The sequence below is a fragment of the Lissotriton helveticus genome, chromosome 1_1 (assembly GCF_964261635.1).
Source record: "Lissotriton helveticus chromosome 1_1, aLisHel1.1, whole genome shotgun sequence".
NCBI classification, from domain to species: Eukaryota; Metazoa; Chordata; class Amphibia; order Caudata; family Salamandridae; genus Lissotriton; species Lissotriton helveticus.
In genome coordinates this window covers 99,789,168-99,814,617 of record NC_136057.1, presented here as the reverse complement: position 1 = coordinate 99,814,617, position 25,450 = coordinate 99,789,168, and the positions used below count along the sequence as shown (strand labels likewise).

Here is a 25,450-nt window from a genome sequence, read left to right as displayed (position 1 = left end):
GTGTGTGGCTTCGGACACTAATTGTTCCAACTGCAACGCATCCAGGTCTTCTAGCAGAGTACGTATGACATTATCCTGCAGCATATCAAAATGAAGATTAAGATCGCCCAGGATCGTGAAAATAGCACTCGCCGTATTCACCAATGACTCAATAAATTGGGTGGCCGGCCCTGGGGAGCGGTAAATAAACAGTCCAGAGAAGGTGAAATGCGCACTAATTTCTACCCTAGAACGGGCACTTTCACATTCCTTGATATCATCCTTGGAGAAAGAGCAGGGGTACTGAGATTTATAAATAATTGCAATGCCCCCACCCCTGGCCTCCCGAATAATGGTGCTAATCGAATAGCCCAGGGGGAGGGTAAGATTGGGTATCGCTATCATGTCGTCCTTAAGCCATGTTTCACAAACAAAAAGAATATCCGGGGACTACTCAGAGATAATATCATGGATTTCCATGTGGTGCTTGACCAGAGATCTCACGTTAAGTTGATATATTTTAAGTTGGGCTAGATGGGCTCTTTTCGCTGATACTTAAGCGAGTCCAGGAGCGGGTGTGCTAAATCTGCAAGTAGAGCACTTCAAATCCGTTTCCCCCATCTGAGAGGTAAACTTACAGCAGTCCCCAGCACCTGGATTCAATGACAAGAGAGTCTCTCGTCCGTAGACAAAATAGTCATTAGGTTTTTGCCCAGCGGTTTTGGCGAGAGGCGACGTCCAGGCCCGGACGGGCGCAGACGGGCTTGCCTTTGGCGCGCCCGCTGCGCCATGCCAATGTGTAACATTTATAGAGGCGGAAAGGGGGTGGGACTGACAAACAACTAGTCCGGAATCGAAAATTCGTCCCAGAATGGCGGCTAGCCCTGCCTCGGTCCCGCGGCAGCGCCTAATCGGCTGCGAGGGCTCAGGGTCCGAAATGCGGTAAGTGGCAGGGGAAGTGTGCAAAGTACGGTCTTTTTTTTTAAAAACACTCAAAGGGGGAAAAGTGCAAAATACAATTTTAAAAACGCACTTTGATGCCATACATGGCCTTTCTTTCTGAGAAAAGAGCTTGGAAGACACTTTGCAGTGATAAGGTTTCTCTCCTGTGTGTTTGGTGTTACGAGACTTGACTTGATTTAAGCTCTTCTCGCACACAGTGCAGTGAAAAGGCTTTTCTCATGTGTGTGCGCTTTGATGCCGTACAAGGGATCCCTGATAAGCAAAGCGCTTGGAACACACAGTACAGTGGTGAGGCTTCTCTCCTGTGTGTACACTTTGATGCAGTACAAGGTGTTCCTTACGAGAAAAGTGTTTTGAACACTCAGTGCAGTGATAAAGCTTCTCTCTTGTGTGTACAATTTGATGACGTACAAGGGCCGACTTATCAGCAAAGCGCTTGGAACACAGAGTGCAGTGATAAGGCCTCTCTCCCGTGTGTGTTCTTTGATGCTGTACAAGGGTTGCCTTCTGAGAAAAGGTTTTGGAACACACAGTGCAGTGATAAGGTTTCTCCACTGTGTGTTTTCTTTGGTGCTGTAGTAGACTTGTCTTTTTACTGAAGCTCTTCTCACACAAGGTGCAGCGAAAAGGCTTTTCTCCTGTGTGTATGCGTTGATGCTGAAGAAGAGTTTTCTTTAGAGTGAAGCTCTTGGCACATACAGTACAGTGATGAGGCCTCTCTCCTGTGTGTACGCTTTGATGCTGTACACGGTTTTTCTTATGAGCAAAGCGCTTGGAACACTCTGTGCAGTGATAAGGCCTCTCTCTAGTGTGTGTTCTTTGATGCTGTAAAAAAGTTCCCTTTTGAGTGAAACACTTTTTACACGTTTCGCATGGATATGGCCTGAGGCTGGTGTGTCCTTTTTTGTGCCTCACAAGAAGTGTCTCATTGATAAATCCTTTGTCACACACATTACAAGCAAAGCGTCTCTCCCTCATGTGCATTCTGCGACGTTTCTTTAAGTAGATATTTTGAGTAAAATTCATCTCGCCTCCGGGACCTTTATGGATTTCTTTCCCATTCATACTTTCTAGATGTGATTGTTGTTCTGCAAAATAGAAAAAACATTGAAAATTACATGAAGAAAATATTTCTTGAAAAAGCTGCATTGGTATAATATGGAGAAGTGAACAGTTACAATTCAAGGGAAAAATGTATGTTCTAGGAAAAAGAGTCATACTTCACTTTGAGACACAAATGGAGGCTAGTCCTCCTACATAAAGTACGTTGACCTAGTCCTGCAGAAGGAGCATGCTGGGAATTCAAGTGATTCACAAGAACCACTGTTCGACACGGGCTTTCTGGTTGGCTAGGGTAGGCACCTAAGCCAGGCAGAATCCACCATTCTAGTCAGGGTAAGCCAGATACACACCTGAGATAATCTGCGCTCACCCTCTGGTAGCTTGGCGCAGAGCAGTCAGGCTAGTTTAAAGATGCAACGTGCAGAGCTTTTGTGCAACACACTCGTGCAGCAACACAGTGAGTAAACCACAAAAGAGAATCCACGCAGGAATAGGTGAAAATAAATTCTATATTGTAAATCAAACAAGACCAAAATGACATAAATCACACCGTTAGTGCAAATAATGCAGGTTTGACAGAGAAAAACACAAATTACGTGCCATGGCGTCTAATCAACACAACGTCATTGTTTTCTGTATTTAACCTTACAGATAAACAAATCTCTTTGGCACAAAAAGGAGCAGACTACACGGTGCTGAACATTGAAAAACTGGAAAGATTGCCATTGACAGTTTCTGAGAAGCCTGTCATTGAGTGGATAATCCATGGCACCATAACAATACCAGTGACGATTTTCCAATTTCAGTATTGCCTACAGCATATACCAGCGGGCCTGTATGAAAGGTTGGGTAAAGAATACATTAAGTTAACCTGGACTTTACCTTACACACACAAATGTTGGAATGGGGGAACAGAAGCATTCCTTAGTGCAGTGGTTCCCAAACTGTGCGCCGTTGGGAGTAGCCAGGGGCGCCGCGGCACGATGTGTGAAAGATAGCCTGTGGTTTTGCTAGGGAAGCTTCTATTATAGTTGTGAATGCTGGACAGTCTGCTGTGCATAAATTGAGGCTACTTGAAAGCACATCGTAAACGCGAAGTTGCGCTCTTGGGCCAAAGTGATTACAGATTACACAGGTGGCATTTGTAACACCCCCTGCGCTGCAGGCTGGGTGTTGAATAAGATTCACTTGCTGCTCTAACACCCAGCCGCCTGCAGCGCAGGGGGTGTTACAAATGCCACCTGTGTAATCTGTAATCACTTTGGCCCAAGAGCGCAACTTCGCGTTTACGACGTGCTTTCAAGTAGCCTCCATTTATACACAGCAGACTGTCCAGCATTATTGCTGCCCGTGTTTTGCTGCCCCTCTGAGGACCCTGCACAAACTACACAGGTTGGTTGCACATTAGAATAATACAAAAAAAAGGGGACATGAAAAACCTGTTACCGGCCAAGCCCCTGTAATAATGCTGGCTGCTGATCTGATCCCACTCTTTGTTCCTGTCCGCACCAGAATTTAAAAGACAGAAATTCCAGTGGGCAAACTCGCTTCAGCTGTGGAAATTAGCCGTATTGTAGCCTGGATTCTTTTTCCGGCCCCAGTCTGACCCTCAGCCAAGGCCAGGCACGAAGCATGTCACTATTATTGTAGTAAATAATGTAACCCAGTTTCCTTCTCAGCCTCAGTGAAAGCAATTCCCCCTTCTTCCCTCCATATATTTCTCCCTGTTAGTAACAAGAGTAAGGCCTCCAAAATAAAATTAGCATTTTCAATCCTTATCTCCCATCTCACACGGAGGCGCTGTCAGGAAGAGTATAATTTTGTTACAACAAATATCTAGATGGGCCCTTATTTAGAGGAAAAAAGAATATATGGGATATGCCTTATTTAGAATTCTTTCTTCAATTTATATTCACGCTTAAAGACTGATGGTACTTTTAATAATGGCTGTCACTTAGGATTTTTAGATATTAATTAGCCCTGCATAGCAGAAGGAAATGCTAAAGAATTTTGTAAAATTGAAATGATGAGGAACAGACTACTCTTAAAAAGCGCAGAGAAAAACATTTCCTTAATGAGGATCAGAGATTGATTTTAGATGCTCAACTCAAACTTTTCCTTGAGCAAGAGGATTCCAGTGTTACTAGAGTCCCCGATAGTGAGCAAGGCTGGGGTTAACAGTAGGAGCATGTCTCACACAAAACAGAATATACTAATTTAAGAAAAGATGTAGTAAGTAGCTGTTTGACTTGGAAGGAGCCCTGGCAAGGAGTGATTTTCATTTCACCTGAATACTTTTCTCCTCCTGTTACCCAGTATTTTGAAACACAAAGGAAATAAAAAAAAGTACTTTACACAGAACATGGGAATGCCCTCCACCTTCAGGATAGACTCGAGTCAGAAGCTTTTTAGGTGGCAAATAGAGGGATATGCATCAAAGGCACCTATAGAGCCAGGACAATATCAATGCTATAAGTTGCAGATTGAAGATGAAATGCTAAATATTGGTAAAGTAGACAGCTTGAGGTAATTACTAGAGAGGACCCATTTTTTACACTACAGACAGAGCATATGACCAGAGTGCAAGATGAGGGGGACATACCTGGTAGAAAATATCTTCAAAAAATCTTGGTGTTTCCTAAACCTCTTTCCTTATCAAAGCACTCCTACTGTGTGTGTTTGGGTGGCGCTACACTAAACAAGATTGAGAACATTTCGTGATCAACTTGTGATACACGTGACAGAGACCAGAGTCTGCAGTTCCTGACTGCTCTAATTCAGTGACCAGAGTCTGCAGTTCCTGACTGCTCTAATTCAGTGACCAGAGTCTACAGTTCCTGACTGCTCTAATTCAGTGACCAGAGTCTGCAGTTCCTGACTGCTCTAATTCAGTGACCAGAGTCTACAGTTCCTGACTGCTCTAATTCAGTGACCAGAGTCTGCAGTTCCTGACTGCTCTAGTTCTTGATGCACAGAGTCTGCAGTCCCTGACTGTTCTAGTTCAGTTACCAGAGTCTGCAGTCATCTGACTGCTCTACTTCTGTGACCAGAGTCTGATGTTTCTAACTGCTATAGTCTTGCAAGCACAGAGTCTGCATTCCCTGGCTATTCTAGTTCAGTGACCAGAGTCTGCAGTCACCTGACCTCTCTAGTTCTGTGACCAGAGTCTACACTCACATGACTGATCCAGCTCTTATGTCTGGACTCTTCATTATGTGTGGTTAAAAAAGGTTGTCAAGTCATGGAAACATATTTGGCAAATTAATATTGTATAATTTCTCACTTAACCAATTAAAGTTCTTATTAAACGACTTATCTTTTTATTTTGTTACACATATGATTGTAATACCTTCATCGGCTTCATCCCACTTAATTTCAGGGAGAAAATTGGAAGTACCACCGAGGTCGAGCTTGTATCCTACCACCGGTAAAAAAAAAAGTGACATGATGGGGAGCCACGACCAACTGCTAATTAGGTCAAGGGAGCCACAGGTCGAAAAAGTTTGGGAACCACTGCCTTAGTGGAAAAAATTGTAAGAACTCACTAAGTGGTACACTTTTGTGCAAAGGTATTATTTTACATGGGGCCTGCGAAGGTTCTGCAAATAACCTCTCATGCCACCTGCACGGAACTCCCTCCACAGTGATAGAACCACTTTTCAGACAGCTATCCAATGGCAGCTACGTTATGCTGAATGATCACAGCTGCTGTGGCATGTTGCCAGGAAAACCTTATCTCGTTAGTGTGTCATCCAGGGTTACTTGTTGTATGCAAGTATTGTATCCAAGGAGCAAGACAGACAGAGGGACGGCGTTATGGCCTTCACTGAATATCTCTTCTATACGAATTGATACTTTAAGCAGAATGAAAGCCATTCTTTTGCAAAAAACGGTGCCACTGACCTCGTCTAGAGAAATGTTTAACCTGCAAGTCGCAAGGACTTCGGTAGAGATACATGCCCTATTATCAACAAATTGTCCTACGCATTTTGCAGAAATGTTAAGCCAAATCTTAAACATGTCTGATACCAGCGGAATCGCACATGTATTTAAGACGGTCTTTTCGGGACTGTTAGAACCATTTGAAGCAGTCCTCGGCATTATTCCAAATTTCGTGCACTCTGTGTTCGGCGGACTACCTCTCATCTTGGGACTCGTAGCAGGAATTCTATTTTTATTTCTTCTGCTCCGATATGGCAAGTCCAGCCAACAGCGATACCCAGACATCAATGGAAGAAGCCCTTCGTGCAATAAGGTATCATGAGCGCATAACACAGATTCTTGGCTTGGCTCGTTTAAGAGATCTGAACACCACCTGGTTTCTTTCGTTCAGACTAATCTGGCAAGATTGCATCTTACCTGTTTTGCGTTGCCTGCTTTGCGGAGAGGAATGCGTGTTAGACATCTGTCTTACACTTCCATCAGTACTGCCATCGGATGTCGACGCCTTGCTAGGTCCTGTAACGGCTCATGCATCGTGTTGCCCCCAACGTCTGCCCATTCTAATGACGGCATTCATTGAGGTCTCACCCGTGAGTTTAACTGAGGGTGAGGTACGAGAAACTACAGACACACAGGTACCATCAACTACAGACATTGCTAATGCATCCACCGCTGACAGCAATGATCCACACCTATGCACATTTGATCTGCTTGATCAAGTGGTTCCACTTTCGCCTACTGTGGTAGACCGCTTCTTTGCCAGCCTCGATAATCTGATGTTTTCTCCTGACTCTGAGAATAACTTTTGATAAATTCACACAGCGTTCCCTGAACTCTGAAATTCGGCCTTCACTTTTCAAAACAAACCATCCGGCTTGTACACTTTTCTGCAATGCGATTTTGAACTTTTTCCAAATTAGAACTTTTTTGGCACAGAGTAACCTGCTTGAAGTAGAACTATTCATAGAGAACAAGGTTTCTTTATAGACTTCCTACTGACAATATTTGGCCTAGCCATCATAACAAAACGGTTTCAAATATTATGCTATGGAATGGTCTCGAAAAATTATTTCCTTTCTGTAAAGCTTAAGAAACATTTCATGAATGTATATTTTCATATTGCTTTGAGAATGTTAGAAGGTATGCTTCATTCTTAGCTCATACAGTGTACATAATTTTTTTGTAAACAAGCCTTTTCAAATGCAAATTTGTATTTTGGGTGGGATTGTAAACACTTACTTTAGATATGTTCAGTGCCTATAGGTTTTGCCTTATTGAACTTAAGATCGTGGAGTGGGTGTTGTAAACGAATCTAGGACCCTATTGTAATTTTCCCGATTCATGCCCTTATATAGGTATACTTTACCCTATCCTCATATAGGCATAGAAATCATAATCATATTTAGACTGAGCCTTGCAGCCCAAATACAGCATTCCACTAAGTTCCGAGAATCCACAACGATTTTTCGAAAAACCTGCCTTCAGCAGCTAGGATCTTCCCCCTGCTTGAATACTAAGTTATCCAAGAAATCCTGGAGTTTTCTAGGAATTGAGTCTTGAGTGACGTTATAAAGTCCTATCATACGTCAAACTCGGCACCTTCAAGGTATAAATATGCCTTCATTTGCACAGTAAAACACACAGTGGTTTTGGAGCAGATCGACTAACTACTTGCCCGACGCCCTGCAGCAGCGAGTGCCGCAGGAAACCGACCCTCCAGCTGACGCACTGAGAGACTCTGCCTTTTCTCCTGCTGAGAAATCCAGCTCCAGTGTTTCCGGCTTACCCTTGCGGGTATCTGGGAAATCGAGTCCAAAGAGAGAGATACAAGACCTCCTTCATTCTAAACCAAGGTACGGAGCTGATTAGACTCTTAGAGAATTCTTGATTAGACTCTTGGCAGATTCTCGGAGATTACTAAACTTAAACTACTCCTCACTTACTTCTTCCCTTGTGCTAGGCTTAGGTCAGGTACACCGGGGTAGGCGTATTTTAGAAGCACCAGTTGAGTACCTTTTAGCCATTCTTTTATCACTGTATGTATTTTATGCATTTTATATATTTTAAGCAACTTATGGCTTAGAAACCATATCATGCTTTTACAGTACTACTTTATAATACTGTTCATATTATATGCCTTGTACTTTATAACCAGCATTACTATTATAGCAGTACATTTCTCATGCTTGAGATAGAAGACTATTCAATAAATACCTTTTATTGAAAACGCCCGCCTCTCTACTTTCTCAGCAACTCTGGTGAAACTAAGCATGCATTGACTGAGTAAAATAGTTATCTATTGTTTCCGCGACTCTAGAGATACGTTTCATTCTGGGGAAACAAAGTTGTCATTGTTGGAGAGTAGGGTCTGCTATCCTATGGTCACCCCAAATTTTTGCTTCACTGGTTTCTGACTTAATGTGGCTGTAGGCCTGCTAATCAGACCCACAGCCTGCTGTTCTCTCTCTAAATTAATGCCAATGCACTCTAGGTGCATTACCAATTGGAACTGGTTCACCTTATAGGCCCCTGTAACAGTGTACCCTAGGTACCCAGGGCATAGGTGTATCCCAGGCCTACCAGGGGCTGCAGCATGTATTGTGCCACCCCTGGCCTGGCCTAAGTATTTGACACAACTGGCTGATCACTCAGCTGGGGTAAGTTGGTGTAATCACCTCTTACTTAGGTATAGTATATCTATATCTAGCATATATGGACACATGTTAACCTATGAGTCACTCCTATGGAAGGCCTCGACAATCCTGGAGGCAGAGTGCTTGGTTTCATGTGAGATGGTGCTCTGGCATGAACTGAGCCTGGCTGCAGCTTTCAGAACAACGTCCTTCAGCTGTTTCATGATATTGCCATACCATATACTCTTAAGTGCATTATGAACCTCGGGGTTAAATACTATCTTTGGTTTGGCTTTATCAAAACATGTCGAGTAAGGTGTCATACGAATTGGAATACTACCCACTCGCCAATTCTGGCGACGGGGGTAGCATTCCACCCTTCTAGAGGGACTTGACATGTACCTAACCTGAAACCCGGGTAAAGTTAAACACGAGCCTCAGCATCACAAAATGGTGCTGCCACCACAGACACAAGTCTGACCTCCTGCTGCTGGGAGTCCTTCCAGCTTGGGAGGCTTGGACAAAGGGTTTCCTGTCAGGGGAGGTGCTTGCACCACCCCAGACAGGATTTTGTGTAGTGGGTTAGGGAGGGCTGAATAGAATGAGACATGCCTGGGGCACACAAGGTGTCACTGTGCATATGCCAGTTCAAACCGGTGCTGGGGCTCTCCAGCCCCAGTCCTGGCGCGAAACTGGACAAAGGAAAGGGGGTGTAACTACCCTCCTTCCTGGTCCCACCCAGAGGAGGGACCTAGTAGATGATCCGGCCCCTAGATTTGGTTTAAGAGTAGGAGCTGTGTCCTAAGACTGCAGATCATCCTGAACTCGACTTGAAACTAAGAAGAAAACTGGACTTCGACATTCTGCTGCACGGAAGACTGAAGAGCATCTCCCTTGTGGCCAAGGAGTGACCACCCTGTGAATACAGGCACCATCCAGCAACTCGACGTCTGCTTTGCCACCACCTCCCGCCCGAGCCGGAGCCCAGAGCCCGACAAGACCTGAATTCCCAGACATCTCCAAGCCCGATCCACAGTCCCCGAAAAGAAGAGACCCGTGGAGGCATCGAGAGACGTGGGACCGGCCATCTTAAAAGACCCTCGAGAAGCTGACTGCGCAGCACCCGAGGCATCCTCAACGCTGTGCTTTGGCTTTTGAGAAGCCCCACCACCGAGCAGCATCTGCACCGAAGATCAGCCCCCCAGCATCTCCACAATCTGCGTGGGGCCCTTTTGCATTTTGCCACTCGACGGCTAGTGGCCATCTTGGCAACAAAATCTACAATCAACACCGCTGGTCTCGTTGCTCCAGACTGGCCCTTGCTCCTGTAAAAAGGAGCAGCCCCTCTGACCTTGCTGGTCAGAGTAAGAAGCTTGCATCGTTTCCTGGGTGGCTTGCATTAGCCAAGGCCTGTTTGCTCCAATCAAGAAGCCGACACCGCCATCAGCTAGAGCCGTCGTGGGACAGCTCGTGATCGACTCCTGGATGTCGCTGACCTCTTCGTGTCCACGTGGCTGCAGAGACAATCTTCACTTCTTCACCTGTTGGCACCCGACATCGCCTGGTTCCCTCCTGGTTCCACGGTAGTCACTGGCTAGTGACTTTGAACATTGTCCCCTCTGCTTTCAGGTCTTCACTTCTTCAGATCCACCCTTGGATCCACCGGAACTCTTCTCGACTGGCCGCCTGCAGCATCATCATCTTCAGGCTCCATTGAACTACACGACGAAACCTGACGCACTTTGAACCCTATGCACCCGCTTCCTGTGGGTGAGGTAACGCTGGCACTCCGGTGCTCCTGTTGAGAGAAACATCTCTAGTGTCTAGGTTTTAAGTTGTTAGGTTCTGGTCCATCCGGAAGGTTCCCTTTGCAGTAACTTTGTACTTTTTAAGCACCCATTGAAAGTCTATGGGCGCCCACGTGTAACTTCTAACACTGCACACGCACTCCGTGGGCCTCCTGGTCACTAACTCTTGTTAGCTCCTTGTAGTCCCAGCGATTCTGAAGGCCCTAGGCCTTACCACTGTTCGTATAGCGGTTCTTATACCACTATTTTAGTATATGGTTTTAGGGGCCACCAGGACCTATCCATATTGTGCAACTTTTGTATATTTAAACACTGTTTTGTTTTAACGCATTTTCTTCTGTGTTCATAAATAAGTATAGGGGATACTTGTAGTAAATAAATATATATATATTTTCAATATATATCTGTCTGGGGTCCTTTCATTTGGTATTCAAGGAGAGTGTACATGGTAAAACAGCGTGCTTCACATGCCTTTTCAGAGTTTTGCATAAGACTGTTTTGTCAATGCTACCCCTAGGATAGCTGGTCTATAAGGTTGACTTACAACCAATCATCATAAGGGTTGCTTGGCATGGTACAAGGTCATCACTAGAACTAGTGAGCATCATATACCAGGCCAACTTCTCACAGTCATGTTATACGATTGTCAGAAACTAATCCCTTCTTGTACTTTCGAGAAAGTTTCTAGTGACCTCTGAGCTAGCTGGCACACACAATTAAGTTTAATATATTCGGCAGAGACCTAGTTGACCGCAGTCCTACGTCTAAGCTGCAGTATATATTATTCCAATGCGCAGAGCCTATTGGGAATATATGAACTACACTACAGTTTCAATTGGTAAGATCCTTTATTTAGGTTGAGTCGAGAGAAAAACTCTGCGCCATTCAATTTAGTTATTATATCAGCAATGTGTGGACTGTGAGGTTTCTCTCGCTCAGTTGTCTTGTTGGCCTGACGCATGTCAACACTTATGCGTACAGCTCCTGCCCTGTCTCTTTTAGGCACTGTTACAATGGGAGAAAGCCATGGTGTCGGACCAATGGAGCATTCAATGATGTCATGTATAAATAAAAAATGGAGTTCCTTTTCAACAGCTTCTTGTAAGTGAAACGCAACTTGTCTATGTTTTTGATGAAAATTCTCATTTATGTGTAAACTTACTTTCATTGTTTGAGTTTTCCCGACCCATGAAATAATTAAGGAAATTGACTTACAATTTCATGAGGAGCATTCATAGTGTAGTTCACTGATATCAGTCCCATATCAGCAGCAATATGGAAACTCAGCAAACACTTGAAGCTGTTCCTTGAAGTACATGAATAGGCGCATTCACCACAGTTTTCTTAAGTTTCATTGCGGCTACAAATTTTTTATTTGACTTTTGAAGGGAGTTGATGCAGCCCATGAGTATACTTTAGTCTTTGAATTCGTAAGTTGTGGTACCGGACATAATTTGCGATAAATCTCCAGCAGCATAATATTTATCGACGCATAGCTGTCTTAATGTTGAATTGTCTTCATTTTGTTTTTTTACTCACATTCGACTAGCCCCATATGTGCATGCCTTTTTGAAGTAAACATCAATATTGCACAATTGTCATGGTCCCTTTCGTTGTAAACAGACGCGGAGGAATTCTTTCTCTGTGATTTAGACACGATTATCAACTTCATTTTGCGTCGATTTGCCTCAATTGGTGTGACCGCTTATGCTTGTGGGAGTACGTCGAATGTCACTGATGTAGCGTTTGGTCGGCCATTTTGTCTTCACGCTGCAACACTCTTACTTTTATCTTCGCGTTGCAAGTCGTCACGAAATGATTCGCTTTACCACAGTCTATGCATATCTGTCTAATGGCGGGACATTTACCTTCGTGTGGAAATGACAGTCCGTATCTGTAACATGTTTTGTTTTTCTGTGGAGACAGGACCTTGTGTCCCTCGGCCTTGTACCTTGGCTTACTTTTCGTGCTCATGACCGATGCACTTTGGGCACCTATGGCCTCCATGTCAGTCACTTGGCGATAAGTACGCTTGTCAGCGCAAGCAGCCTTGAGGACTTAATACAAGCTCAGTTTCCATCAGCATTCGTCGTTGAAATGCTTACGACAGACATCCATTGATCACTCTGAGGAGGGTAGCCTCCTCATCATAAATTAATTGAATTTACAGTGCTTTACCAAACATCCAGTCTTTCAACAAACTCATCAATGGTCTTATCTGGTCTCTGGATGAATATATATCTTTTATAATTCACATTTGGCACTGGCTTAAACTTGACATTAAAGGCCTTTTCGATTTGATCATATGTCTTTTCACCTTCTTGTAAATTATTTTTCCTGTTTTTTTTACTCCTTCATCGGCCATGTTTCTCAAGATAGTTGATACTCTTTTTCATCTATTGCATCTATGAACTCTTCAAAAATCTCTATCCATCCATCTATCGCCAATATTCAGTTTTTTTGCAATATCAAACACATTTGGCGGTTTTAAGAATGCAGTAGCCGTATATACATTGCAGGACAGTAATGGTCTCTCAGGTGCTTCCTGTGGAACTTGATCAGACAGATCTTCTCTAGCGCCTCGTGATGTGCTGGCTTCGGGGTCAGCCTTAATGACTTTTGTAGCTTGGATCTCGTCCTGGCTTTCCATCGGAGCTCTGTGTGTCATGGCTGTCTAAGGAGTTGTTATGGGCCCCTTATGCAGCAGCTTTGGTGGTGGGCCGCTTCGTCTGGGGAAACTCAGCAAACCCAACGCAACCCTCTTTCTGGGACTGCTCTCCAGCATGTTGAGAGACAATGATTTGTTGATGGTTTAGAGAAGGAGATAAGTATTTGTACACTACAAGTACATGAAAGCAGATAACACTGGTCGATTTTGTGCTTAAATGTTTCTTCACACACACCTGGTTAATCTCTGCTTCATAGCATGTGAATTTCAGTGTAATGTGTACTGAACTATTTCTGTGAGCTTTCCTTGTCCACCTTTAGTTTTCTTATTCCACATAGCGTAATCGTATTAATTTGCGTAATGGCGCCATATATTCTATTAGAAGCTGTTTCATCCAGTTCCTGTCCAGTGACATGTAGACTTTCATTGTCGCTGTCTTCATCTTTAAGCATTTTATGCAGGCTGGCACTGCGCTGAGACTCCACCAGTGCCAGCATCGATTCTGCACTTCAACTGAGGCACATGTGGCACACATGAGCAGTGTGCTTGACCACGGCAAACTCTCTGGAAGAGCGCTTTTAGTGTACTGGCTTCGTATCCCCTATCTTTTCACCAGTTATAGCTTCCTTCCAGCCCAGGTACTCACCAATAACCAAGCCACACATAGAGAGTAGTTGAACACATCTTGATTACACTGCGTGTACGTCAGAACTCAACGTTCTACACCGGCCTTTAACTCATCTCTCCAGCGCTTACGTCCTTACCGATGATATACCTTGGAAGTCACTCATGAAGGATCAATGCTACTACTGCAAGAATAAGCTTGTTAGTTGCACTGAAGAAAACAGCTACTGAATTTGGTAGACATTGCCCTCTCTACAGGGTCACCCCCAAACTGGTGCCTTCACCCTTCCTATTATTGCTGAATTTGTTTCTGTTGGCCTTAGGACACCCTCCTGTTCTACGCCACTGTGAACCCATGTGGTGCCCTTTGTAAAAGCTCTCAGGACCAACTAGGCTACCCCACTGGTACTTCCTACCTGCCCGCGGCCAGGACCAAGCCTTAGGCCACCCAGATGCCACTGGTCCTTGCCCATCCACAGAGTGGGGGGTAGTTACCCATGGCATATAGTACCCATTCTCCACTCTTCCCCTCATAAGGGCAGTTCTAGACAGCCACTGATCCTCCAGCCTAGGGTCCGCACCCTCAGACTTACCAGAAGTCATGGGTGAGGCTTTCCTCCCCCTACCTCTCCTCCTAGGGTTCAGCACTCTCATCCTTTGAGAGGCCCCCACAGAACACAACTCTCCCACCAGTTCAGGACCTCTCTCCAGCAACTGGTCTCCAAACCTAGGGTCTAAACCCTCAGGTTGCACCGGGGTCAGAGGCAAGGGCTCCCTCCCTCTGCACCCCGTTCCAGATTTCTGCACCCTCCCAACTGGAGCAGTACCCCTGAAAACCAAACTGGTCAAGACACTGGTTACAGATGTCCCTCTCTCCAGGTCAGGCAGATCCTGAACCTGTCCTCCCAACCCAGGGACCAACCCCTGCGGTTGAACACTTGCCTGGTAAGCCAGGACTTCTGGGGGCGCACACAGCCTCAACCCCATGAGGGTAACACATGACTCACGTGTCGTGTGAAAGTCTGCCTGGCGCAGATCTCCCGACCCCTGTTCATCTGACAGCATGCGAAGATCCGCCAGGACAGAAGTGGTGTCACCATTGCCATTCAATGGTGACTCAGTCCTTCTGGCTGGCCCCTGACCCACTGGTTTTTCCACTGGGGAACACATCCTCCTCCCACCCCTCAATCCGGACTTCTGCACCCTCCCAACTGGAGCGGTACTACCAGACACCAGAACCACTGGAGCTCCGTTTACAGATGCTCCAGGGTCTCCTAACACTAGGAGATCCCCCTCAAATGGCTTCCTAGTACAGCCTAGGCCCTCAACCTGGTGTTCCCTTAGGGAACCCTTCAGGCCCTGAGACTGGGTTTCGGGCACCTGGGGACACACAGTCCCACACTCACTCCTACTCCACTGAGACAGGACGAGAGCCCCTACACCCCTCCCACTACACTGGGACCTAGCTGGGCTACACTGAACCTCTTCCCTCACACAGGACGGGAAGATACCCAAGCCGCTACTTTTGGAATCACTCTCCAATGCTTTGGTAGAACTTCGGGCACTTATGTAGAAGTCTGCCTCCTGTGCAAGTTCCCAAGGATTAAAGGACTCGCACTCCAACAGGTGTTGGCACAACCCCGGCAAACAACGACTGAGCATGTGCTCTTTGATAACCATATTGATCAGTCCCTAAAAATCATGTTCTGGGCTAAACGTCACCCAATCAACCAGTGCATCATAACATTCTTCCGCAAACTCCCCCCAAATCTGGTGAGACAGTTTCTTACTGCCCCTGAACTTCAACCTGTACTCCTCTTCTTGGGAACAAGGTACTATACTTTGGGAACTGTGAATGGGACTTCCTACACTGAACTCCATATTTCTGCCGCCACTGGACCCCACTCTCACTGGTGAATCCAGAAAACCACAACTTCACTCAGGGTATAATCTACCCTCCAGAGCTAATTTCTCCCTGGCGAAGGCCCTCTCTGCCTCCGCCATCATCTCCTGCGCTAAGACCCTTTCGGTCTCTAGCTTTTTCTCCTCCACACCCAGCTGCGCGATCTCCTTGGCATGCTCTAACCTGAGCTTCTCCAAAGCTAGTTGATGCTCCCTTTCTTCCCTCCTATCTACCCACTCCTCTGGGAATAGGGAAAGGGATGGGGCACTGCCCCTGACACTGGACCCAGCTAGAGACTCCCTATCTATGGGGTCCTCACTATCTACTTGCGTCCCGGTCCTGTCATTTTCTTCCTCCTCTTCAAACTCCACAGGCCCCCCCTCAGACCCACCATCCTCTTGTCGGGCGGCCAGGGCCCTCATCTCCTCATTGTGCTCACGTTCCCATTCGTCCTTTTGCCATTGGATCAGGTTTTTCCGAAGTTTTGACGTGGTGTCTGACCCACTCACTGCTATGTCTCTCTCCTCACAGAACCCCACCAACTCCCACATACTGTATCTAACAGACCATAGAAATTAAAGGCAGACTCCATTTTGGCAGGACGCTCAGAGACACGAGCAACACAGGAGACCTAGGTGCAAGAGCTGCAACAGGGGTTCGTAATTCAAAAATGACACTTAGGAGAAAAAAATAAAATAAAACTCGTAAACAATAATCCCCAAACACGTGATTATCTAAATGCAGGGTTGTAGAGCAACCAGTTGTCGCTGTGGTACTTGCCAAATGCAAGTCCTATCCTCACAGCTGACCACCAATGTTAGAAATGGGATCTCTTGTTGGCTAAGGCTTGCGCCAAAGCCAATCTGTAAAGTGTTTGTGCAACACACACACACAGCAGCAACACCCTAGGCACACCACAAAAGGAACTCCAAACAATGTTATATAAAAAAATAGCCTTTGTATTGTCATAAACACATTCGAAACATAATTACATAATATACACTGTGCCAACTTGCACTAGGCAATATTCACAGGGGATTATATACAGGACCAGGCCAATCGGGCCCTGGTCATACCCATCAGAACAGGTAAGTAAAACACAAGTAATGAAACAACCAGTAACTACTGGTACCATAATGACCTCAGCATTATCACCTGTAATAAACACATTATGTCTGCATCACTTTGGGCATACACACATTACACTATCTCCTTAGGCATAAACACATTAGGATAGACCTCATACTCATAAATCACCTTAGGGCCTGGCGCCCTACAAACCTATTAGTCCCCCTGGCCAACTGGCCTTCTCAGGGGCTCTAATGCCCTATGTTCCAAATGTCAGGGCTGCTGCCAATGCAGCGGAATTCGCAGTGTGCAATTGCGCTGGGCAGAGGAGTGCATCTCACTCCTACCTCATTCAGAGATGCCCCCAAAGGAATTCTGGCCTAAACGTGGCAGCTTCCCTCTTCTTGCTGGGCAGCTGTAAAATCCAAAAAGATGGGCACTGGCACCCTCTGTCCCCCACTGGAACTCTAACAAAATAAATGGGCCCAAACGTTGCAGCTGCCTGCACTTCGCAGGGCAGCTGTGGGAATGCACCGGCAGTCCTGGCACTCACTGTGCCTCTGGCGCCCAAAACAATGCCCCTCAAGCAATGAGGACAGGCACTGTGCACATGGTAGTCCTGCCCTCGGACTCTGAAAATAAACTCTGACCCAAATGTTGCAGTTGCCCACTGTCACGCGGGGCAACTGTAACAAAATCTTGCCAACACGGGGAAGAGCACGGGAATCTCGTTGGAGATTAGACTGGAGAAGGGCCCAAAACGTTGCAGCTGCCCTCTTCTGCGGTGCAGCGGATAAAATGCTACAAGCACCGACAATGTGCCTCGAGCGGCACCAACACGGCCGTGCATTCAGCCCCCCCTCACTCACTGGGGTGCACTGGCAGAATTCTCTGGGTCCCATGGGTGGGGGCAGGCATTGACAACGTGCCTCGTCTCTCTCCCACCCCTGGCCCCCTCCTCACCTAGTCGGGCGGTATCTCGCTTCTTTTGGTCCAAGGAGCGCGAGGTAGGCTCCCGTCTGCTTCCTTTTTTCTTTTTCCACAGGAGCGCGGGGTAGGCTCCCACCTGCTTCCGGCTTCTTGCGGAGTGCCCCGCCCACAACCAGGCCGCTCTGCCTGGCTTCCGGGTCGCCACAGGCAGCGCAGGGGCCCCTCTTGTAGATCCTCTGTGTTCTCTGCGGCAGCCTCATGCGGGGGGCCAGAACCGGCGTCGTGGGCTCCCCCTTCGTTTTTTAAAAAAGTACTAATCCGTGGAAACAGCGGCAGTGCGAGGTGGGCACCCACTCTTTCAATCAAGATGATTGCAGGGTTGGCACCTGCCAGCAGCACACACAAATGCAAGGTGGGCTCCTGCTTCAATAAGGAGCTCAGGGGGGAATCTCACATGCCGGGATTCCCTTGCAGCCTCGCACTGCAGCAGGGCCTGCTCCTCTTTCCTTAGGCAACCCAAATACAGCACTCACAAGGCGCTAGGCCACAAAAGTCCTCAAAAAGGCAGAAATAAGAGAGTTCTTGGTGCTGGGGTGACCCCAGCAAAGTGCAGCGCGGCAGGCCAGCACGCAGCGGCGGTACCTCCTGGCAGAGTGTCCTCCCAGAACAAGCGTAACACTTCATGGGGTCACAGACCCTACATTTATAGGACAATTTCCCTTGTGTTACAGGATTGGGCTTGGGAAACAAGATGCAATTGGTTTTGGAGCTCCTCTTCCCTATTGTTAGGTGGGGGTTTAGTGATTAGACGCACCACAGGAGGCGGAGCCAGCATTGTGGAGGGAAGGCACAGCCCTATTCAGGTCCCAGGTGCAACTCCTCCCTCCCATCTGCATGCAGATCTCTCTATTCATTACTGGGCTGACTCACCCTGTCTCCTGGAGCCACCCACACCATCCAGCCCATGTCACTCACAAGCCAGACATGCAATTCAAATCAGGCAGGCAGGCACACAACAATGCCAACTTCTAAAAGTGGCATTTCTCCACCACTCACCATAAATCTGTGCACACCATTGCGCAGCATTTATTCTCACGGGTTCATACATACTAAACTCGACCCTGTACTCCTCTCATACCAGGAATTACCATGGACACACATATCCCCCATGCATTCCTATGGCAGGGCAGGCCAATCTCACTACAGCACTCAGAGAGCGCAGGCAGTCTACACTGGGCCACAGTGCTAAAGTGCACAGAGGTCTAAAATCAATACCACCATGTCAGAGCTTAAGGCAAAAAGTTCAGGGGTGAAATTGCCAAAAGGGCTAAGTCCAACACAGATGAAAAGTGGGTGGAGTCTAAGGAAGAGCGAGTGATGCACTCAGCTTTAAAGTTACAAAATAAACCTTAAACGGCACAGCTGAAGAGGCGAAAGGAGAGGGGGTTGTTTGTAGTGTTGCTTCTGGTATATGCAGCAGAAGGGAGGTAGGGTTGATGAAACAATAAGATAAAAATGTGAGTAGACTGACAGCAACATACTGGTTACCTTGGACTTCTGCGCATTATATACTAATATCTCCAAATCTGGGGATATTGCCGTCATACAGCATTTTTGGGAAATCGGAGACGCCATTCTACTTGAGTATTCTGGAATGCTAATAGATTTGATTACTGTTGTTTTGGCTAACAATGACTTTATCCGGGGAGTAGTATGATTTTACAGCAAGTTGCAATAACTTAGCATGGCCAGATTATCAGGCACAATCTGTTTTAGGATTTCACCCGATGCACTTGGCTCTTCACAGGGTATCCTTCAGGATCAAAACGGTGTTCTTCTTGTTCTATCTGCTGGTGGTGACTTAACAGCTGCATTTCTTATCCCTATGACATTGTTACAATTGTGTAAGATACTTTCTATATCCTATTGCAGCCTTGAAAAAGTCTCTATGACGAAACACGTGACGGCTGCCTGTCTGTAATGGATTTTACGTCTCCAACGCAAGAAAGGTGAATAATTGTGGAAACAATAAATCACAACAAACATCTCTGATCTTGCAGTAATTCTTTACGGGCCACAAGGCATGGCCATTGGACATCGCTGAGTGCTTCGGTATTCCTCTGCTCATTTGGAAGCGAGGTGTTGGCAGGATAGGCCTCTTTGACTTAACGAGGGGGAGCAGCTGTCACTTATCACAGTTGCACATCACAAAGGCTCTGCATGAGCACTCTCACAAAGGAGTTATCACTGGTCTTTTGTGACTCCAGACAAACTGGACCCAGGGCAAGGAGGAAGGGGATGCCTGACATGTCATGGTGGCGGAAGCCTCTAGAAACTCCTACTAGTGGGCGCCAGGTATAAATATTGGATTCCATACCGCAAAAGAATACGTGAGGTCCCATTGCCACCCACTGTCCCTTCTAATACTTCATGCCAGTAAAAACAACTCTCAACAAAGTCCCACAAAATTATAGTGTCAGAGACAATTTACATCAATGACACCTAGAGACCCCTCCTAACATATCTCACCGTTAAAACTCTCAACGAAGTTCCACAATGCTAAAGTGCAAGATGTTCTCTTGCGAGTATACTGTGTTTTTATATCTACACTGTTATTCTAAGCCTACATGGGGATTGTTTTGCCCATCTTATTCCAATATTATCTCGTGCATATACTGTTACCTCAAGTTGATGCGGCTTCCTATCCTACCATGTGCCTATAGCAGTGACCCATCCTTTGTGATGTCTACTAGTCTATGCTGATATTGATATACTACCTATGATGTGGGTGTATAACTTGCATATATGCCCTCGAATATAAAGGACGTTTCTGCAGACTGACCAATAAACTCCATCACAACCAACAGCTCCTAGATACCATGGCCACTAAGAACCCAGTGACATCTACAGGCCCTCTGGCGCTATCGGCATTCAAGGCCCCCTTTTCCTCAAAGGGATCCTACCAGATCGCCTTAGTGTTCTTTTTCACATGCCTCTGACACTTGCATCCCAATCTTCCAAAGAAGTGCCCACCAACCGTCCACTGAAGAGCCAATGTTACAATCAGGCAGCCATCTCAGCTGTCGGAGGCTGCCTCTTGACCACTATGCACACGTCTGAATGCTTCTCCTGAAGTCTAACTTTGGTTATCCCCAGAAACAACTTCTGAGTATCACTTCAACTTCAGGAGAGTGGAAAGATACGCACCCAACTCATTTCTGCAAAACCTCTCCAAACATGCTGCTAAAAAGTACAAACACAATATGCTTAAAGAACACCCAGAGACACTAATAACAGATATCTTCTACAATCCAACACACGGAAGTCTTAAAATGGACTTCATCTTCTACACTACGAAACCCGCCACAAGGAGAGAAAAAGTCATTCAACACCTTCATGTAACTAATGCTACCAATGTCCCTTATGGATCTAAATAAACTATATTCCTATCCCAGAACTTTAGTGGAGATAGCTCCATAACTATATACAGAAATGGGAACATCCTAACCCAAGCCACTGAACAAAATTATCTATTTTCCACTTTCCGCCTCTCTGTGCTGCCATGCCATTCGCTCCCACCACCACCCCTCCACCCTCTCCCATGCACGCCATCATCTACTAGCTGAACCTTCTACTCCCAAACCCCCTTGCACTGCCCCCACCTCTACCCCCCCTACAGCCTCTCTGATCCCCAGACGGACTGAAGCTTCTGTTTCGATACCAAAACTACTTGCCCCCTCTGCATGGCACACCTCCACTGCCCAGCTTGACTTATCTATCCCACCGGAATCCTCTCAGTCCTCCAACCACAGCAGGCTGGATACTACATTAGCCCAGGAGCGGCCTGTGCAGGTAAGAGCAGTGGGGGGCCGGGGGAATGCGACAGACGACGACAAGGGAAATTTAAATAAATCATTTCCTCCCTCGTTGTCGTCTATTGAATCCCTCCACCCGGCCCCACCGCTCTTACCTTCACGGGCCGCTCCTGCATTAGCCTCTGCCCTGAACTCTGCCGAGCTCCATCACACTCCACTTCCTACCACTGACCCAAACGCCACTCAACTGATCCCTACAACAGCCCAGCTTGAACTCTATTCTGGATGAAATCTCGTAAGAACGCAAAGATTACCTACTTCCTGCCCCAGCTTCACGCATCTATAGCGAACACTGATCCTGACACAAACATACACTCTGATCCCCTATCCTTTACCCATAGACAAACTATCCCCTATATCCATCACCAACTCAAACATAGATGTACCACGACTGAAATCACACAACGGGAAGCTGAAATGCTGAGTAACACGTATGACAATGTCCCGAGCAAGCCTTGTCGCTGCCAGATCCCGGTCATCCTTGGCACGAGTAGAACCCTGAACACAACTCGCCCTCCTAGGCGGCCTACTCAAATAACAACCATCCAACCCTGTCAGCCTGGTCCAAGATCACTACCTACGCGTTGCTGCATGTTACTAAACTGTCAGTCAGCAGTTAAGCATGCCACTCAAATAGCCGAAACCATCTTAGGACACAAAATTGACTTCCGCTTTCCAACTGAAACACGGCTGAATGACCACTCATCCTCTTTTATCAATTTCCTCAACCCACAGGGCTTCTCAATCATCCGTACGACCGCTAAGATCGTATTGCCGGTGGATTAACCATTATACACAACAAGCATTTGCAATGCAATAGGTCTCGCATTAGGAAAGTTTGAGCTATTGGTATTGTAAATGACACATTTTTTATTTATGTGTTGGTTTTGAATATAGCTAAATGAATAGCTTTGTCATTTACAATGCCAATAGTTTTAACTTTCACAAATGTGACACCTATAGCATTTGTAATGCAATATGTGTTGTATTTACGTGACTTAGGTGTATTGATATTACAAATAACAATGGCTTTTATTTTTTTTAATAATTAATACTTAAATAAAAGCTATTGTAATTTATAATAAGTTAAACGAAAGCAATGCCTATGGTAAACTTTAAAAAAAAAAATATAACTTAATTATAGAAAAGACACCACTAATTGTCCTTTCCTAACCTAGAATCATGGTCATAAAGAAATAAATCTCAATTGAATCAAAAACGCTTGTTTTCCTATATAAGCTAAAGTTACATTAATCACTCATAAAAGAAATATTAAAGCTGTTTATTATTTCTTAAAGCTTATTTTTTTCTTTTTAGTAACACATATTTTTACAAAAAACATATATACAAACACAAATATACACAATTTACCATAGGCATTGCTTTCGTTTAAGTTGCTTTACTCCCAGATGCCTTTGGGTTATTCGGGTCCCCCTGTGTGAGAAGTTGGCCTGATAGGTGATGTTTCCAATTCTGGAACCACCTATTATCAGACCAAACAATCCCTTATGGTGTCAGGTTGTAAGTCAACCTTGTTAGACAAGCTATCCTAGGGGTAGCATGGACTAAGCAGCCTAAAGGCTTAACTTAAGAGGTCGTGTTAAGCGAGCTGTTTTACCACATACAATCCTGTAATATCAAATGAAAGGACACCACACAAGTATATATTATAAAAATATATGTATTTATTACTAAAAACAATCCCCAGTATTCTTTATGAATAAAGGGGCACAAGCGTTAAATCAAAAGCACAGTTTAAACATACAAGTTGCAAAATTATGGATGAGGGCGGGTGGCCACTCAAACCATATACTAAACAAGTGGTATAAGAGATACCAATCGAACAGTGGTTAGGCCTAGGGCCTAGGGAATCGCTGGGAGCAGTCGGGACAAGCAATGCTGAAGTCGGGAGAGGCCCACGGGATTCGGGAGCAGTGCGGCAAGCGCACGCATGCACCAATGTTAACCAATGGTGCGTAAAAGTTGCAAAGTTAAAGTTTAAGGACACTTCCGCTGAACCTAGAGGAACAAAACTTAAGACACAGACCCTAGAGATGTGTACCAGTGTGGGAACACCGGCGGAGCAAAGTTACCTCACCCACAGGAAGCGGGTGCACAGGGTCGAAGTTGAGTCGGGTTTCGTCACGCAGGCTCTTGGTGCTTGAAGATGAAAGGGCTGCAGGCGGGGTGAAAGAGAAGTGTCCGGTGGAGTCCAAGGGTGGACTCGAGTCGAAAAGTACCTGAAAGCAGAGGGGACAGAGTCTGGGTCACTCAGCAGTGAGCAGTGACCAGGGTGGAACCAGGATGGAACCAGGCAATGTCGGGCGCAATCAGGTCGTTGTCGAGGAGCATCTACGACGTCCAGGAGCAGGTCACGATCTGTCCCACGCAGGCTCTCGCCGTCGGCTTCAGGATTGGAGCAAACAACACTTGGCAAAAGCAATCCACGCGGAACCGGGAGATTGCTTCTCACTCGAACCAGGAGGGTCAGAGTGGGGGCTCCTTTTCAGGAGAGCTGGTGCAGATCTGGAGCAACCAGATTCGCAGGTCAATTTCAAGTTTTCGTCGGCACCGGGGCCACTAACCGGCTGGCAAGTGACCGGGCCAACGCGTTGAGCCAAAAGTAGCAGAAGGGCCCCACGCAGCACTCGATGAGTGTAGAGGGGTGAGCTTCAGTGCAAGAGTGGCTCAGGGTTGGGGCTTCTCAAACCCCGGTGTACAGCTTCGAGGGTCACTCGTGGGCTGCACGGTCAGCGTCTCGTGGTCAATTCAAGATGGCGTGCCCCACGCTTCCGGTCGCCTCCACGGGTCTCAGCTCTGCAGGGACTGTGGATCGGGCTGTTGGAAAGCAGGCAAGCTTGATCTCGTCGATCTCTGTCGCTCGAGTTCCGGCGGGAACTGCAACAAAGTAGACGTCGAGGGCTGGATGGTGCCTGTTTGCACAGGGTGGTCACTCCTTGACCACAAGGGAGATTCTTCGGGCTTCTACGTCGAGTAGGATGTCGAAGGGTCCAGAGTTTTGTTTCTTATGTTTCATCAAGATAATCTGAAGTGCATTGGCACTGCTCCCAGTCTTATACTAATTTTGGGGGCTGGATTACCTGCTAGGTCCCCTCCTATGGGTGGGACCCAGGAAGTGGGTGGATACACCCCCTTCCTTTGATCCAGGCCGCCCTGGCACGAGGGCTGGAGTGCCCCAGAACCGGTTTGGCCGGATTATGCAAGGGGCAGCCTTGTGCGCCCCAAGCAGTGTCTGGTTTCTTTCAAACCTCCCTGCTACAATCCACTATCTCCTGTCTGGAGGGTGGTAACACCCCCCTGCGACAGGAAACCCTTTGTCCAGGCCCCATTTGGCTGAGTTTCGGTCAGCTGCAGGGGGTCAGACTCTTGTCTGTGGCAGAGGCATCCATTTTGTGGATCTAAGGTCCTTTTAGAAATTAACCGCATTTAAGTAAAGTAACATGTCTTACCCCTCTAGAGGGGTGGAATGCTATCCCCGTCGCCAGAACTGGCGAGGGGATAGTATTCCAAATCGTATGACACCTTACACGACATGTTTTGATAAAGCCAAACCAAAGTTGCTATATAACCGCGAGGATTATAAGGCACTTAAGAGTATATGGTATGGCATTATCCTGAAACAGCCTAGGGAGTTGTTCCCGGCAGCTGCAGACAGGCTCAGCTCATGCTAGAGCTCCATCTCACATTAAACCACGCACTCTACCTCCAGGATTGATGAGGCCTTCCATAGGAGTGGCTCACAGGTTTATATGTGTCCAGATATAGGTTTAGATATAGGTATACTATATCTAAGTAAGGGGTGATTACACCACCTTACCCCAGCTGAGTTATCAGCCAGTTGTGTCAATTTAAGAACCAGCCAGGGGTGGCAAAAGATATGCTGCGCCCCCTGGTAGGCCTTGGTGGCCCCTATGCCCTGGGCACCTATAGTGCATTATACAGGGGCTGACAAGGAGTCCATTTCCAATTGTGGT

General features: G+C 46.4%; 1 protein-coding gene across 1 annotated transcript in view; it reads right to left on the bottom strand.

Annotated features, from left to right (window-relative positions):
• Positions 1-1,150: 1,150 nt before the first annotated feature.
• Positions 1,151-25,450, bottom strand: part of LOC144758058 (uncharacterized) — a 78,562-nt gene continuing 54,262 nt past the window's right edge. Inside the window, exon 3 of the mRNA XM_078646412.1 lies at positions 1,151-2,030. Within this exon, the coding sequence (XP_078502538.1) occupies positions 1,159-2,030 (872 nt within the window). The 3' untranslated portion in view covers positions 1,151-1,158. The remainder of the gene's footprint in view (positions 2,031-25,450) is intronic.